Here is a 15743-nt window from a genome sequence, read left to right as displayed (position 1 = left end):
GACCTTTTACAATGAGGGGAATGCCATGCGGTCTTTAATCTTTTTTGGCAACCTTTTTGTTCAAGACGATTCGAAGAGAGCAACGAAAAAGATTAACAAAGGAAAAATGTGAACAAATAGAGAAAGAAAGAACATATATATCAATCAACTTTTATTATTATTGCATACTCGCATTCAAAGGATAATAAAACTTTGTTTTAAATATTTACGATTATATACAACAATAGTCTTTTACTGTTTTATCAATAAAAGTCGATTTTTAGGATAGTATTCGTTTCATCTTGTTCAGTCATAATGATTTTGATATTATTGTATATAATTGAAACGTTCACGCACGCATTTCGTAAAATAACGTTAGAGAATTAATTGGTCGCAACAAAATTTTATTAACTTGATAGCTGAAATGTCACTTTTCAATATAAGTGTGATTAGTTAGCCGTAACAGTTGTTGTCAACTTGTAAACATTTTCAAAAATAAAAAACGTTTTTATCACATTTACTTTTTTTTATTACCGAAAAAATAAAAACGTGGCGCAAGTCTCGTGAAAAAATTTATGCTCTATATGAAGCCAATACAACCTGCAAAAAGTGCTTCTAAAGATTTAGAGAGACATATTTTGTGGTCAAAGATGCATTTCAAAAAGTAGCGAATGTTAGAGGGTTAATTGATCACAACAAAATTTTATTGACATAATAATTGAAATGTCATTTTTAATTGAAAGATAATATTTGTCTGTGTAAAATTGATATGTTGGAAAATCTTACTATGTGGATTTCGAGACATTAAAAAAAGAGATAAGCGGAGCGATAGAAAATTTCCTTTTCCATAGACAAAAGATTGCAAGATATCAGAATTCTGTCGCGTTAAAGGTAGAAAAAGGATGTGTAGGCAAAGCGATAGAAAAGCTTCTCTTGCCTCTTCCTGAACTGTACTATAGACAAAAGACGTTATTAGAATTCCATCAGTCATTCGAAAAAAAACATCATTAACGACGATCTCGAACGATCTGTCACACATAGAAAATATGATCGATCGATCGACTAAATTGAGACCTAACGGATATGTATAAAAACGTACATTTAAACTACGTATAGTAATAATGTTAAAATCACTGTGACTGTATACTCAATTGTCCTTCAATATTTTTAATCGAAAGTGATTTTCTTTCTCGATTTTTTCATTCAAGTTTTTTTTCATTCAGTCGAGATAAACGCTTGTTGTTATTTATAGATGCCACGAAACAGCTTATTTTTTGTAATCTTGTTTATATATATACATATACATATGTACTATATACTATAGACTATCCAAACAACATATAAAAGCGGGCATGAGGTGATTTCACATGTAAAAAACAAAAAAAATAAAAATAAAAAAAAAGAAATGAAGAGAAAATACAGAATAAAATTTTTTCGTTCGAGACTTAGTTTTCGAGAAAATTGAGTTTGAAAATCTACTGCATGCATATGCAGCTGCAGCTAAAATACGATTCGCGCGACGTACATACAGCCTCTGCTCTTTTTAAACAATATCTATGCGATATTTAACAGTTATTAAATTTCGGAAAGAACAGAGATATTTTATAAACAATATTTGATTATCAATTGCAGAACTGTTGAAAATTAATGTCCTTGTACCTATATGCATATTATTATTATTAATTAGTTTATGACCGCTTGTACGTGTTATTCGTTTGGAATATATATATATATATATATATATATGTATAAATATGTATGTATAAGTATATATATAATCTAATAATATAAGATGCACGTTAATATAGCAAGCTTCGTGTTTTACAAGTTTTTAAAAAGCTCGATGCATTAACGCATAGAATACGATTTTACGATAAGTGCTTACCTTCGAACGAGCTCCAACGTTGAAGCTTACATTATCGTTTTGTACTCATTAAGTAAGTACACGAGGTTAACACTTCGTAACCGTAGTTTTGTTAGTTTTTTATAATATATCGTTAATTACTTTACGATTCTTTTCTCACATATAATTCCTTTAATATCATTCAAGCACATAATTGTCGACGGAGTAAAAAAATCGTATTCTTTATCTTTATCTTCATCTCTCTCTCTCTCTCTCTCTCTCTCTCTCTCTCTCTCTCTCTCTCTCTCTCTCTCTCTCTCTCTCTCTCTTTCTCACTCTCTCTTTCTTTCTCTCGCCATGGAATTTTTTCATTAAAAAACAAAAAAAAAAAGAGAACAAAATATTTAGGTCAAAATCCTACAGCAGAGAACAGTTCTTCGTTCGTTTGTTTACCGGACGTAAATTCGAAGGTATACATTTTAACTGTAGGAGTGATTGCGCGCGTGAGGTGGATAGAAAGCGAGGAAAAAGACAGAGAGAAAGAAGAAAAGAGAGCACCATATTGCGGAGCACATCGCGAAAAAGCGGGATTTAATGCAGCGGATATTGAAGAGAGCGAGGGGGGACAATAAGATGTCGGCAAAAGGAGAACAATGGCCTTCTCTGGTGTACGCCGGGGAAGTGCGGAAATCCTGGAGGAGCAGGATGGTGACAGAACAATTTGTGCGCATAAATCACCGTCCCGTTTCTTTATATCGTTTAATATGAATCTAGCAGGCTGTCTCGTTCGTAACGTACGAGGCGTCGAGAACAACGGTTGTACCGAGATTGATTACGAGATACCTGCTTCTTTCTCTCTTTCTCTCTCTCTTTCTCTTTCTCTATTTTTTTATCGAAAACTAAGAGTGAATTCGATCGTTCTTCCTATGTTTTTTATATCTTTCGAGGTATACCTTTTTTCGGAAAATATAAAAAGTCATAAAAACGAAGGACTTTAAACACGTGTATCCACCATGATCGGCCACTTCTCTTCCTCCAGAAATTCTATCGCGAGAGCGCAGGTATGTATGTTGGAATTCGGCTCACGTTCACATTTATCCTTTTTGCGAAATGAGTGATAATTCGACGAAATCGAATTACCGTGGCAGTACGGCATGAAAAGCACCGAAGTTAGCCACGCTGGACGGCATACGGCAGAACGCACAGCGCGTTTTCAAAATTTCATTACGACGTGCTCTTTCTCTGCCCTTTTTCGCTCTCTGCGGGGAACATATAAGTGATACCGGACGAAGGAGCACGTTGAACCTGCAGAGTGGGAAAAGGGGAGTACGATGTGACACGACTGGACGTAACTTCACGCTCGCGAAATATTATGCGTTTTGCGTAAGGAATTTAAAGTACTCCTATCTCTTACTCCGGTAAAATTTATGACACTTCGTCGTCCCCGTACTTAACGTGAGATCTTTTAAAAACACCGATAAAGGTTCTATTGCTCGTAAATCGTATTTTATTTCTAAGCAACTATTTTACCTGTTTATTCGTTCACGTATTATTCCTTGTTTTATTTCCAAGAAATTTATGTAACAATTACGTCTCTTAATAAAGATTTTATTAATTTAATCTTGAATTGCATTTTCGAATTAATGTGTTTAAAATAATGGCAAGTGTAATATATTTATATATTGAAAAATGATCTATAAAAAACGAAACAAATGATAATAATTTAATACAATAAAGCTAATATTATTTATCGATGTTTTAACTCCTACTAAGATTTATCTTTTAGTTTTGACCTATCTTGCAACGTAGTAGGTTATGTATCAGATATATTGCACGCCTAGAAAAATGTTACAACTCAAAAAACTCATATTTCAAGTTAAGCCCACAGGAGGTATGCCTGAACCAATATTTACGTGAAGGAATAACGTCACAAGTCTATTTGCGAAGTTAGTCGCTGGAGGACAGGAATGTCGTTATTCTTATAAACAGTCATCCTTCCTAAAAACTCTAAGTGACAGAATTACTGTATGTCTATTTAAAAAACGTTATAATCTTCATTATGCTCAAATATTGCAATACTCAATGGAATAGTTATTTCATACGATTTAATAAAATTTAATTAAAATTGGAATTTTTCTCCTTATTTCTTGAAAATTTGTATTTTTTGAGCTGTATTTTGACGTTGTATTATTTTAGAGACTCCATATTTCATGGACTTCGTTATGTCCACGCGTGACCGCCATTACGTCGGCATTAAATCGCTATTCTAATTGCAATAATTAATTGACGATTTAATAAAATTTAATTAGAATTTGAATTTTTCTCTTTATCTCTTGAACATTTGTAGTTTTTTAGCTGTATTCTGACGTTGTATTAATTTAGAGACTCCATGTTTTATCGACGCATTGTTTTGTCGGAGCGCGAGCGCCATTATGTCGGCATTAAATCGCAATTCTAATTACGATAATTAATTGACGATTTAATGAAATTTAATTAGAATTTGAATTTTTCTCTTTATCTCTTGGAAATTTGTATTTTTTGAATAGTATTCCGATAGTATTATTTTAGAGACTCCATGTTTTATCAATACTTTGTTTTGTCAACGTGTGAGCGCTATTACGTCGGCATTAAATCGTAATTCCGATTGCAATAATTACTTCACTATTTAATAAAATTTAATTAGAACTTGAATTTTTCTCTCTCTTTCTTTAAAATTCGTATTTTTGAGTATTATTTTAAAGACTTTATGTTTTATCAACGCTTTGTTATGTCTACACACATTATGTCATTAGGTCTTGATAAGAAAAAATAATCAAAGAAATATACGATTTACAATTAGTTGTGATGACATAAACGTACCTAAAAATGTACGTATGTATAATATTTATATAAGCTCAATGAATGTATGAATTTGTGAGACTGATGTATTTCATTGATTCACCATAACCAAATGCGTACGAACTCATTCTCTTGAATTCAATGGTTGAATCAAGATCATCGACGATTAGTTCAGTTAACTGGATCATTTTTATGCCGCATGTCTCATTACGTTAATAGGCGAAACTATAAACGAGTGTTTCATTGTTCCATCATTCATTTATCTCCATTTTATTAAACATACAATGTTTAATTCATGCACTATACCTTTTACAATTTGCTATTTATTTTGTCTTTTCATAAAGATGCTAGACATTAAAAAAAATTTACTGCAAGAATTATTAGTTGGTTAATTATGATTTATCTATTAAATGAGGTTGTTACACAAAAACTTAGATGATAAACGTTGTCATATCTAAGTGTTGTTCAGTACATATCTCGCTGTAGATTGTCCATTGAACACATAAGTATTGTACTTATTATTATTTCCTTTCCTTTAATCCTTTAATCCTTTTGCTACGATGAAACTGGTCGTCAGAACGTCACAGCTGAACCGAACTTTATACTACAAGCTTATGTACAATTTGTATGCCGTCAATCTCTGTTGTTTCAAATTTGCATCTTATGCTTTAGAAAATTTCTTTGATAATAGTAATTAAAATCATAGTAATAAAAAGTGAAAGAAGAGAAGCACAACGAATAATATGGTATGGACTAAACGTTGATACATTAATAGTTACATTTGCTATTTCATCGCTACTATTTCATGGTATACGAACAGCATTTCGTCGTTGAGCGATTTTAATCATCGTAATGAAACATTTTCGGGATAATATTAGGATTTTGCTTATTGGTTAACGACATATATTCACACGTACATATGCATATATTTACTATAGCATTACTATATGTAGTTTCATCTTCATGGGAAACATTCTACTGCTAAATAATCTCTATTCCTACATTACGTTTAATTAACAATCGAAAAACTATTCCAAATTCAATCAGAAATTTGCAAAATAAAAGTAATATAAAAAAACAATTCTTTCCTATATACCAATAAATTTTTGTAGCATGATACAAATGTATCCGACACGTGGTAACCTTGAAAACGTTTCATTATCTTCTTTAATCTGTCTCAGACACTCTTGTTTCGAAGCGCCTCCATGTCTATAAGAACACTTTGCTTGCCTAGACCCTCTCTTACTCTCTTTCTCTTTCTTTGAAGTTGCGTAACTTTCGAAGAGAATATCGGCAGTGAGTGATGACGACAAAGAGGGAGGCATGCCTGTCTCCCGAACGCACTGCTGAGGCCGCGGCGATCGGCGGTTGGAAATGTTGATGCTAAATAAAACTCCTAGCTGCTTGGGACGCTGCCATGCGCTCTAATTTCCGCAAAGGCACGGCCGGCTGTGGACGTGGTAGCCCGGGATCTGCCACGTCCGAGACGGCGTACTCGATAGTTCTTCAAGCTTCTCAAGATCACTCGTGTTCTTTTGATTACGAGAGAGAGAGAGAGAGAGAAAGACAGAGAGAGAGACAGAGAGAAACAGACAAACAGAGAGAGAGAGAGAGAGAAAGAGAGAGAGAGAGGGAGAAGGAGAGAGGGAGAGCAAGAAAAAGAAGGGAGGAGAAAGGAAAATAAGAAGTAAACCGATTCGAACATCACCGAATTAGTGCTCGTTCATTAATTTTCTTTTCACATGTGAACTCTGCCATATCATGGCTCTCGCCCTTCTGGGCAAGTGCATTACTCGATTGGCGCTTATATTACTTCTTTATACTTGCTGCTACGCCTTCAGGATACGTGATGGAAATGTCGTTCATCCATTTTCTTCGTCGATCGTTGAACACTCGCAACGTGCCACCTGTGTTGGCTCAAAGTTCGGTAAGTGCCCAGAAAGAACGGTGACGACGAGTAGCGCAGTGACGCCTTCACCACGAAGATGGCACGGGGCCATGTCTTCGCAGGTTCCTCCGATTGGTCGAAAACCACCTGTCGAAACGGTCTCGTCTACCATCGAGGAGGACGCAAGTACCCAGAAAATTGGGTCGAGGTTGTTGGGTGGTCATCAGTTTGCCGATAAATCATCAGCTGGGTTTTCCATCAGGAAAAAAGAGAATACTATTGATGATAAAGATGGTTATGATGATAATGGTGAAAACCAAAATGAAGAGAGCAAGGATGTTGAGGATATTAGTAATGATGATGATGATGATGATGATGATGACGACGACGACGACGATGTTGTAGTGGAAGATGAGGAAGAAGAGATACAAGCTGAAGATGATGAAGATGAAAGTGCGGAGCTTAGTGAAGCTGACAAAAGTAAGGACTCTGAAGGGAACCAAGAAGAAGTAGAAAAATCCAAAAGTATCGAACGAAAGGAAATGGAACGAGAAGCGGAAGTAAAAGACAAGGAAGAAGATTACGGTACCATGAACGTACTTGGTTGGAGTTTCAAGTTGAGTGCAGGTAGTGTTTCCAAAAGTACAACTACTAAAGATACCAAAGAAGTAAAATATAGAAAGGATGTTGTTGAAGATGAAGATAAAGAAAAGAAAAAAAGTACCATTGTAAAGGAGAAAGAGGATAAAAAAGATATTAAAGGTGATGTAAAAATTGAAGGAGAAAGCTCCATTCTATTGAAGCAAGAGAAGAGATCTCAAAAAAAGGATTTGGGATACGTGGAACGCGAAACGATATTGGACGATAGCAAGGACGATGATAATGATCATGACGATGGGAAGGATAATGATAACGAAATTGAAGATAAATTGAAAGTGTCTCCAGCAACCAGCAAAAAGTTAGAAAAAGTGAGATATGCCGATAAAGACAAAGTTAGATCGATAGAGCATACTGATAGTAAATCGATAGAGAAAGTCAAAATAGAGCCGAAAATCCCAGTTGAGAAAGTGAAAAATGAAGTGCAACAGATCGTGGAGGAATCTAAAAAAATAGGAGCTACTAAACCGACCAAAACTGCATCGGACGAGGATAAGGAGATGAAGAAAGCAAAATCTGCTAAAGTAACGAAAATTAAAATAGAACAAGAGAAGAAAGTAAAGAAGAGTGGAAGTATTGAACCAGTCAAATATGAAGAATCGAACGAAGATAAGAAAGCGAAGAAAGCAGAAACTGTTAAACTAACAAAAACTGAACCCGGATCATCGAAAGCTTCTTTGAAATCGGAAGAAAAACGAAAAACTCCTGCGAAAACGGAAACTCCGAAAGCTACGACGAAATCTAAGGACGAAGTAGAAAAATCTGTTAAACGAAAAGTAAAAAGAGCAGTACCAGAAACGGCGAGTGAGTATTTTATGTGTTGAAAGAGACGCATTGTCTTGAAAGCTTACTGTGTGCGTCGTGTTTGAAAAAGAAGTTGATATCACCGTTGTTGGAGTCAATGATTAATTATCTGTGAACTACATCACGGTGCTTATTCACGAATTTTTGTTAGATCGTTAACAAAGAAATCAACGAGCCTGACGTATTTACGTATTTATAGGAAACGAGACGAAATCGAAAACGAAGGAACATCGAGATGCGACCAAAAATTTAGCCGATTTAAATGACAAGATATTACGTGTACCAAGCTTTGTACCAAATTTTACCGCAGTTGAGGATACGAACTGTCAACAACATGGCAAGATATTCCTGCGTCAATTAAGGGGTTACAAACTATGGGCTCTTCAAAGTAGGCTGACAAATTCATTGATATATTTCTACTGTCGTAGTAAAGACTTCTTTGATATTATTGAACTATGGAATATAGAGAATCAATTGAAATCCTTTTATTTCTAGTGTTGGATTCTAATGCAAAGATCCCGTCTAGTCTCTTGCGTGGAAACGTCAATCAGTTTGGTGATTTTGATCAATGTTTAGGTATCACGTCGCATGTTAAGATGGGTAATAACACGATAAAGATTCAAGGAAAATATTGTCTGGCAACCATAGATTTATATGCCACACAACAGGACATGAAACTACCGGTTCATCTGATGCAAGCTCGTACTTTTATTAAGGGAAATATGCATGACGTAAGTGACGATTAAATCAAAATTTAAATTCAAGAGAAAACGCCGCTTTCTATCTTTCAGCCGGGACATTTCATACCGAGATTCACGACGGTAAATTGGGCATTGTGCCTTCCAGCAGCGTGCACAGCGAAAGATGCAGAAATCAGTCTGATCGATGCATTGAGTTATTACAATTCAACCTCTGGAATTAGATTTACGGTGGATGTTAATCCAGATATGTGCTACATAAAGCAAAGGTCACGAAATTATTCGAAAGAAACGATCGGTGTCCTGTACGTACATACATATGTTAATTTTCGATTGATCGAATAAGGCTTTTTACGATGATCGTTACATTTGAGCGGAGTGTAAAACTCTGGAAATATTATTTGGAACGTATAGTTTCCCGTCAAGTTACAAAAATAGCTTTTCGAGGGCATCGCTCCCATGAGCTTTCAAACGGAGAGTGAATAAATATACACGTCTTTAAAAGAGGACAATGAAACGTGGTTCGCTCTCTCTCTTTCTCTCTTTCTCTCATTCTCTTCTCTCGATCTCGAACTATACGTTTCATCAGACATTTCTTTTGTTAAAAAATTCTTTTTATTTTTCTTTTGCTTTCCCATCTTATAGGTACTTCTATGCAGCAGTCGTTTGTCTAGTCATTATAGCTACGATCAGAGATTATTTGGTAATCTCAGAAGGAAAAGGTGCGAATATTGATAATACTTTTTATTGTCCATAAAATTCGAATTCCTTTGAACACACCTATTTGTTACTATTCATAGGAAATTATTCCGAAAGAATAATAATGGCCTTTTCATTGAGAAGAACAGTTAAATATTTGTTTAAAGAAATCAAATCTAATAGCAAAGATATAGCATGCCTTCACGGATTAAGATCCGTGTTTATGATTATTATTTACTTTGCTCATCAAATAATACCATTGTCACGGATACCATATGCTAATCGGGTCGTTTTCACAGAGGTGAATAAAATGTTCTTTCGTTCAACGAGATATTTAATATTCACAGTAGTACATTGTCCTTTCGATCATTTTAGTTTGCAAATAATCCCATCAGTTGTCTTCTGAGGGTTTCTTCACTTTATACGGATTCCTTCTTACTTTTGAGCGGATTGTTGACGGCTTACAACATGGTGAAGGAATTAACATCCCGTGGAGAGATTCGTTGGTTTTGTCGTTTTATCGTTAGATTCATCAGGTGAGCCTGCTCTGTAGTTCGTTAATGTCTCGAGCCCGTTGCTTAGTTTGTAATTACCGAGCGAGTTCGTGTTATAATTTAGATTGACACCCGCCTTAATCGTGATAATATTTTGGTATGCTTTTGTGATGGAGCATATCGGATCGGGACCGCTATGGAACAATATTATTGTAGATAATGCGGAACTCTGTAAAAAAAATGCATGGACCAATTTACTTTACATACAGAATTTCTTTCCGTTGGAAGAAATGGTGAGTATAGTCGATCAAAATAATAATCATTTTTCTTTACCTAAACAATCTTACGTTCTGTCTTACAGTGTGCAACGCATACCCATCAGCTAGCATTAGACATGCAATTGTCATTGTTAGCACCAATTTTAGTTTTTTTCCTTCATTATAAACCTATTATCGGTATCATTTTATTATTTTTCCTTATTCAAGTCTCGGCTACGCTTCGTTACATAGCCACGATAAATAATAATCTATCGATCGTAATCTTTCACGGAATGTCGTAAGTATGAGATGACGTTATTATTCGAATCCATAATAAATTGCATCGGAAAAAAAAAACAAGTTTATTCGTAGATCTTTCTTCGTTCTTTTGTTGCAGATTGAAACAACTTTACAAAGTCGCTAATTTAAGTTACATTTTAGCATTACATAGAGCGACTCCCTACGCTTGTGGCGTAGGACTTGGCGTTTTATTACATTATACAGGGAAAAGCGTAAAGATTCCCAAGGTAATCTAAATAATGGGACTCATTGAAAATGTTGATAATCGCTATGAGTTTTCCATGAACTATTTTTAGGTGTTCGTGATCTTGGGATGGTTGATTGCGATGTCCTTTGGAACATGGTCGTTATTTTCTCCTTGGCGTACAGCCAAAAGGGACTACGTGTATGACGTTGAAGAAGCCACTCATTACACTGTGATCAGTCCAGTCTCGTGGGCTATAGCTTTATGCTGGACGATTTTTGCCTGTTTTACCGATCACGGAGGTATGCTATCATATTATTACTATATAAATCTAAAGAAAATGAATAAATCCACAAGTAATAATCTGAAAGAATCTAAAGGTAATAAATCTAAAAGAAAACGAATCATTATATTGTACACATTTATTTATAGGAATCATAAACAGATTTCTCTCGAACTATTGGTTCGTAATATTCAGTAGAATATCTTATGCGATTTATTTAACACAATTCCCAGTATTTTTCTACAACGTTGGGACCACGAGATATACGACAGAATTTCAGGAACATAGAATGGTAAGTTGTCCCGAAGGATTTTATTAAAAATTCGACATTTAAATAGTATCAAATTCGAGGGATAATCGTATCGTCGTATTTTAGATCGATTTCTTGGAGATATTCGTAGTGATATGCGTGTCGATCGTAGTTACTTTATTGTTCGATCTTCCGATGCAGGAAGTAAAGAACGTAATAATGGAAAGTACAGATAGTTTATCAACCGACGTACCTACAGAAAAATTAGGGATGGAAGAAACGAATGAAACAAAGTCGAAGGAATCCGTTAAGAAGATAGTCAACGGAGCAAAAATATTCGAGGATGACGAAGCAACCTCGGCGGGATGGGATTGGCAAAAGAACGTAATTGAAGCCGATATCGAATTACGAAACGAAAGTATACAAGACGAAGGGATTGCAAATATACCGGGTTTAAAGAAGTCGGAAGAGAGAAGAAAATCATTTATAGGATATGACGACGGAGAGAAACATATAGAACGAGGAAGAATAAATAGAAGAATACCGTACTCGTTTGATTCTGAAGAAGAAACTATGGAATATTTCAGAAATCAAAAAGAAGAAGAAACGAGAAGGAGCAGACGTTCGGTTTCCAGAACGAAAGAAATCAAAAGATCGATGCCGATCGAAATTGAGGATGATTATATAAGACGAAGAAGCGAGGAAGGTTATTCGAATCAGTATAGAAGATCAGAATCGAAGGAAAGATCTTCTGTTAGAGAACACGATGATTATCGTTCTTGGGAATTTATTAACGAGGAACGTTCGACGTCTACCGGTCCAGACTCGATGCGATTTTTAACCGAATCGGAGGAATACGTTCCGAGAAGTTCACGACGTTCCGTAACAAAATCTATGGATTCGAGAAGAATATTTTCTTCAGAAAGCGAAGACGAACCGCCCGTTCAACGGAGATCGAAACATGACCGAAGATATCCTTCGGTGGAACCGAAAGTAAGCGATGAAGAAGAATGGGAAGAAGAGTTGAGGATACGAAGGCGTCGATACATGGAGAAGCTCGCCAGCCAACAAAGTGATTCGGCGGAAGAAGAAGATATAACGTCCTTGAGACGAAGGTCTTCTGCCGAAGGAAGAATAGCTTTGTTGAAAGATCCTTCGGGTAACGAAAATATGGACGCTTGGACTGTGAGTGTTGGTCCTCGTATCGCTCAACTTGGATCCTCTCAGGAACCTAGCGAACCTGAAGACGATGCTTCTTATCTTCAACGTCGTGAATATCGCGAGAAAGCACCACCGTTTAGAGAAAATCCTTATAGCGAGGAAAAAGATTCCTCCGTCAGAGATGACAAGGATGTTGCCAGCTTCAACTTCGTTCTTACGAAGGACAGTAAAAGAAAATCTGTTCAAGATCTTACAAAATTGGACGATTCAGATTTGACGGAGTCTGGGTGGAGCCTCGTCAAGGAGGAAGGTATCGAAATTTTGCCGAAATCGTCCTTGGGATTGTATAAGCGAGAGTCTATTATTAAGAGTCAGGCTAGCGAAGAAGATCCAGAATATTATCTTCCAGAGAGACCGAAACTTGTTCAGCAAGAGCAGGAACATCCGTTCAAGAAAGCATGGCAGATGCAAAAATCTCGATCGGAAGAAGACGCTTTAGCATACATAGTAAAAGATAAAAAATTGGTACAATCCGAAACAAAGAAAGACGATGATACTTCGACGAGTAAAAAAGATACGACCGCTGAAAAGTCTCAAGACTTTGAAGATTTGGTTACGGAAGAAACTGACAAGTTATCGGTTTGGCACGACAGGAGCACTGATACAGAAGATAATCAACAGAGTTCGAAATCTGAGATCGAGTCTGACATCGAATCGACTTCAGTAAGACAATCGTCGAACACTGATGTCGACGAGAGTGGACCCTGTTCTGTTTCCGAAACTGATTCAGATACTTCTAGATTCGTTTGGCCAACCGAGGACGAGCAATTTGAGATGTACAAGACGGGACCAAGAAGAAAATCTATGGAAATTAATTGCGATTGGGAGGAGGAAGAAACTTGACGAAGAGATAATCGCAGAATTCTAAAAGAATGATTAAGAAATTTTCAAGAACGATCAGGACCAAGGACAAATTTTAAAGCGTTGAGAGTGAACAGCGAACGCACTTCTGCGACAGCCAGTTTATCGGTGATCGTATATGCATATATAAATAAACAGACAGCTAAGTTAACAATCAGTATCATTATATTATTTAACATATAATAAATTACGAATGGACCATTATAAAAAAAAAAAAAAAAAAAAAACAGAAAAAAGATAATATCCCTTTATATGTTATTTATAGTTTGCACATACATATCACGTCCCTGGAACATTTGTTTTCTTCGTTATTTTCTTCATCGTATTTTGCTTATTTAAAGGATGATATTAAACCTTTTAAATACGATTCTTTTTCTCTCGTAAAGTATCGGATAAGTTTTACTTACTGTTAAAGCCAAACTGTAAAATGATTCGTTCGAGTGCAATAATAAGAGATTCGAACATTGTTGATATTAAAAGTGCTCCGATAAAAATGAGCGTCTAGTGTGACAGTATTATACTGAACTACAAATAAAATATTCTCTTTTCAGGAAGCTTCTAAAATAATATTCTTTTGCTTTATTTATCTCAATACTTATATTTATTAAATTAATAATATCTAAGTATTCGAATAAAATGACACTTTTTACTAATTATACGGATTAAGAACAACGAATCCTGATCGTTATCGTAAAATACTGCTGATTGGTTTCGGAAGAAATCAAAATTTATGGTGACTTCTATTTTAATCTCTGATAGATATTTGATTAATAGAAAAAAAAAACTAAATTTTGAAGTTACAAATTCTAAAAGAATTCAATTATTAACAATACTCCAGATAAATTTCTATAAAGATGTATAAAAAGCAGCTTCTAAAATAGTAAATTTTGTTCTTCGCCCATAGAAACGCTGAACATAAGAATAGGTAGTGACAATATTCTTATTTCTTTTATTCCGATGATATTAAACGCGAAAATGTTTTAGATAATTTGATCTTTTGATAATTTATAATCTGAGATTTGAATTCGGCAATGCATATAACCAAACACAACGATATACTCGCGTATACATTTTAATATAAACGTTTACATAATACTTATTCGATTTCATATTTCGTTCTCTTATTTCTCTATAATTCGTCGCAATTTACAACGAATATAATACGATTGATAAAATTAATCAAATAAAAGACATTTTTTTATTATCAGTCATTTCTACAATGGATGAACTATAATACGAGTTAATATAAATAATTTAGTATCTACAGACTAAGTACTAAAATTGAAACATAAATTTCGATAAAACACGCATTAAAAATTACATGAAATCCATTTAATAGAATAAACGTGTCAACCAGAAGCGGATCGTAGAGAAAAATAAAATTCTCTGCATTTTTAACCCACTGAAATCATACGAATACTTTTTAAAAGATTATAGATAATCTTTATCATAACTAGAAGGTCATAAACGTCTGAAAAATCTTTTTACCTGTGTTCAAAAGTTCATATTCGGCAACGGTTCGCTGGTAACGTATGTATATCTAAATATAACTGGCAACGATTAGGGGCATGAGTATGAACATAATGCCAAAAATAAATTTCAGATATTGTACGACAGTCCAAAAATCTTTTTCAAATTCGATATCAACGATAAAAAGTATATTATTCCAAATGAAAACTCGAGCCAACGAATTCACATTTGTATTTTTATTTACCATATGAACTAACCATATGAAAAATAATTCCGTCTAATCACCATTTAAATCGCCAACAATACAATGCATCGGTATACACAAATGAAATAGAAAAAAAAATATATTAATTATAATCAAAAAAAAAAAAAAAAAAGATAAAAAAACAATTAAAAAATCTCCTAATCGAGTTTGATCAAAAATTATGAATCGTGTATGTGGTAACCTTGTCGTATATGCAGAAGACGTTTACAATTTTAACAGAAAATATAGTTTTATTGGAGCGGAATCCTTCCGGAATCCTTGGTGTGAGCTTTAATCGAGATTCACTGAAAGCCACCGCAAGCACTCTCCCGACGACATCCTTGACGTCCTGCGGCGTGCAAGCAGCAGGGACGCAAATACCCCAGTAAAGTTCACTTATCGACTCTTTCGAGCTATCTTCAACGAATCTGAACTTCTGCCAGACAGAATAGTACCTTTTTAAATAAGCCTCAGGCACCTTCACGGTAACTTCACCGAGACAATAACGATCACGGATATTCGGCGGGGGTGTCTCCTCTTTTAAACCAATGTCCAGACATTCGACATCGAAGTTGTCCAATTGGGAAACCGTATCGGCCAAAACACCCTCTGGAAATTTTACAATGAAACCGTAGTATTTCACCATTCATTTTGTCAGATTCTTTGTAACCTTTAAGATAAGCTAATGTGAAATATATTTCTAAATTTTTCATCTTCTATTAAGATTGATGATTTCACGAATGTTGGATTAAAATACTAATACTTGAATATTA

The 15743-nt window shown here is 34.9% G+C and overlaps 1 protein-coding gene across 1 annotated transcript; it reads left to right on the top strand.

The window, feature by feature from the left end:
• The first annotated feature begins 6105 nt into the window (after positions 1-6105).
• On the top strand, positions 6106-13823 carry LOC122627681. The gene is made up of 13 exons (XM_043809005.1): positions 6106-8009; positions 8209-8397; positions 8505-8740; positions 8801-9012; positions 9353-9429; positions 9508-9707; positions 9782-9942; positions 10025-10193; positions 10262-10455; positions 10555-10684; positions 10754-10943; positions 11074-11216; positions 11301-13823. Exons 1-13 carry the CDS (start codon positions 6422-6424, stop codon positions 13236-13238), a joined length of 5427 nt encoding a protein of 1808 aa, XP_043664940.1. The 5' UTR covers positions 6106-6421; the 3' UTR covers positions 13239-13823.
• The last annotated feature ends 1920 nt before the right edge of the window (positions 13824-15743 follow it).

The sequence above is a fragment of the Vespula pensylvanica genome, chromosome 3 (assembly GCF_014466175.1).
Source record: "Vespula pensylvanica isolate Volc-1 chromosome 3, ASM1446617v1, whole genome shotgun sequence".
Classification (NCBI taxonomy): Eukaryota; Metazoa; Arthropoda; class Insecta; order Hymenoptera; family Vespidae; genus Vespula; species Vespula pensylvanica.
The sequence above is the reverse complement of the archived record's forward strand: the minus strand, read 5'-3'. Positions and strand labels throughout refer to the sequence as shown.

Bases quoted from the DNA above. Each gene is read 5' to 3' on its own strand.
- LOC122627681 (XM_043809005.1), top strand. From the start codon at position 6,422: ATGGCTCTCGCCCTTCTGGGCAAGTGCATTACTCGATTGGCGCTTATA. The intron at 9,013-9,352 runs GTACGTACATAC...CCCATCTTATAG, and splicing joins AAAGAAACGATCGGTGTCCT to GTACTTCTATGCAGCAGTCG. The intron at 9,943-10,024 runs GTGAGCCTGCTC...GTTATAATTTAG, and splicing joins TTTATCGTTAGATTCATCAG to ATTGACACCCGCCTTAATCG.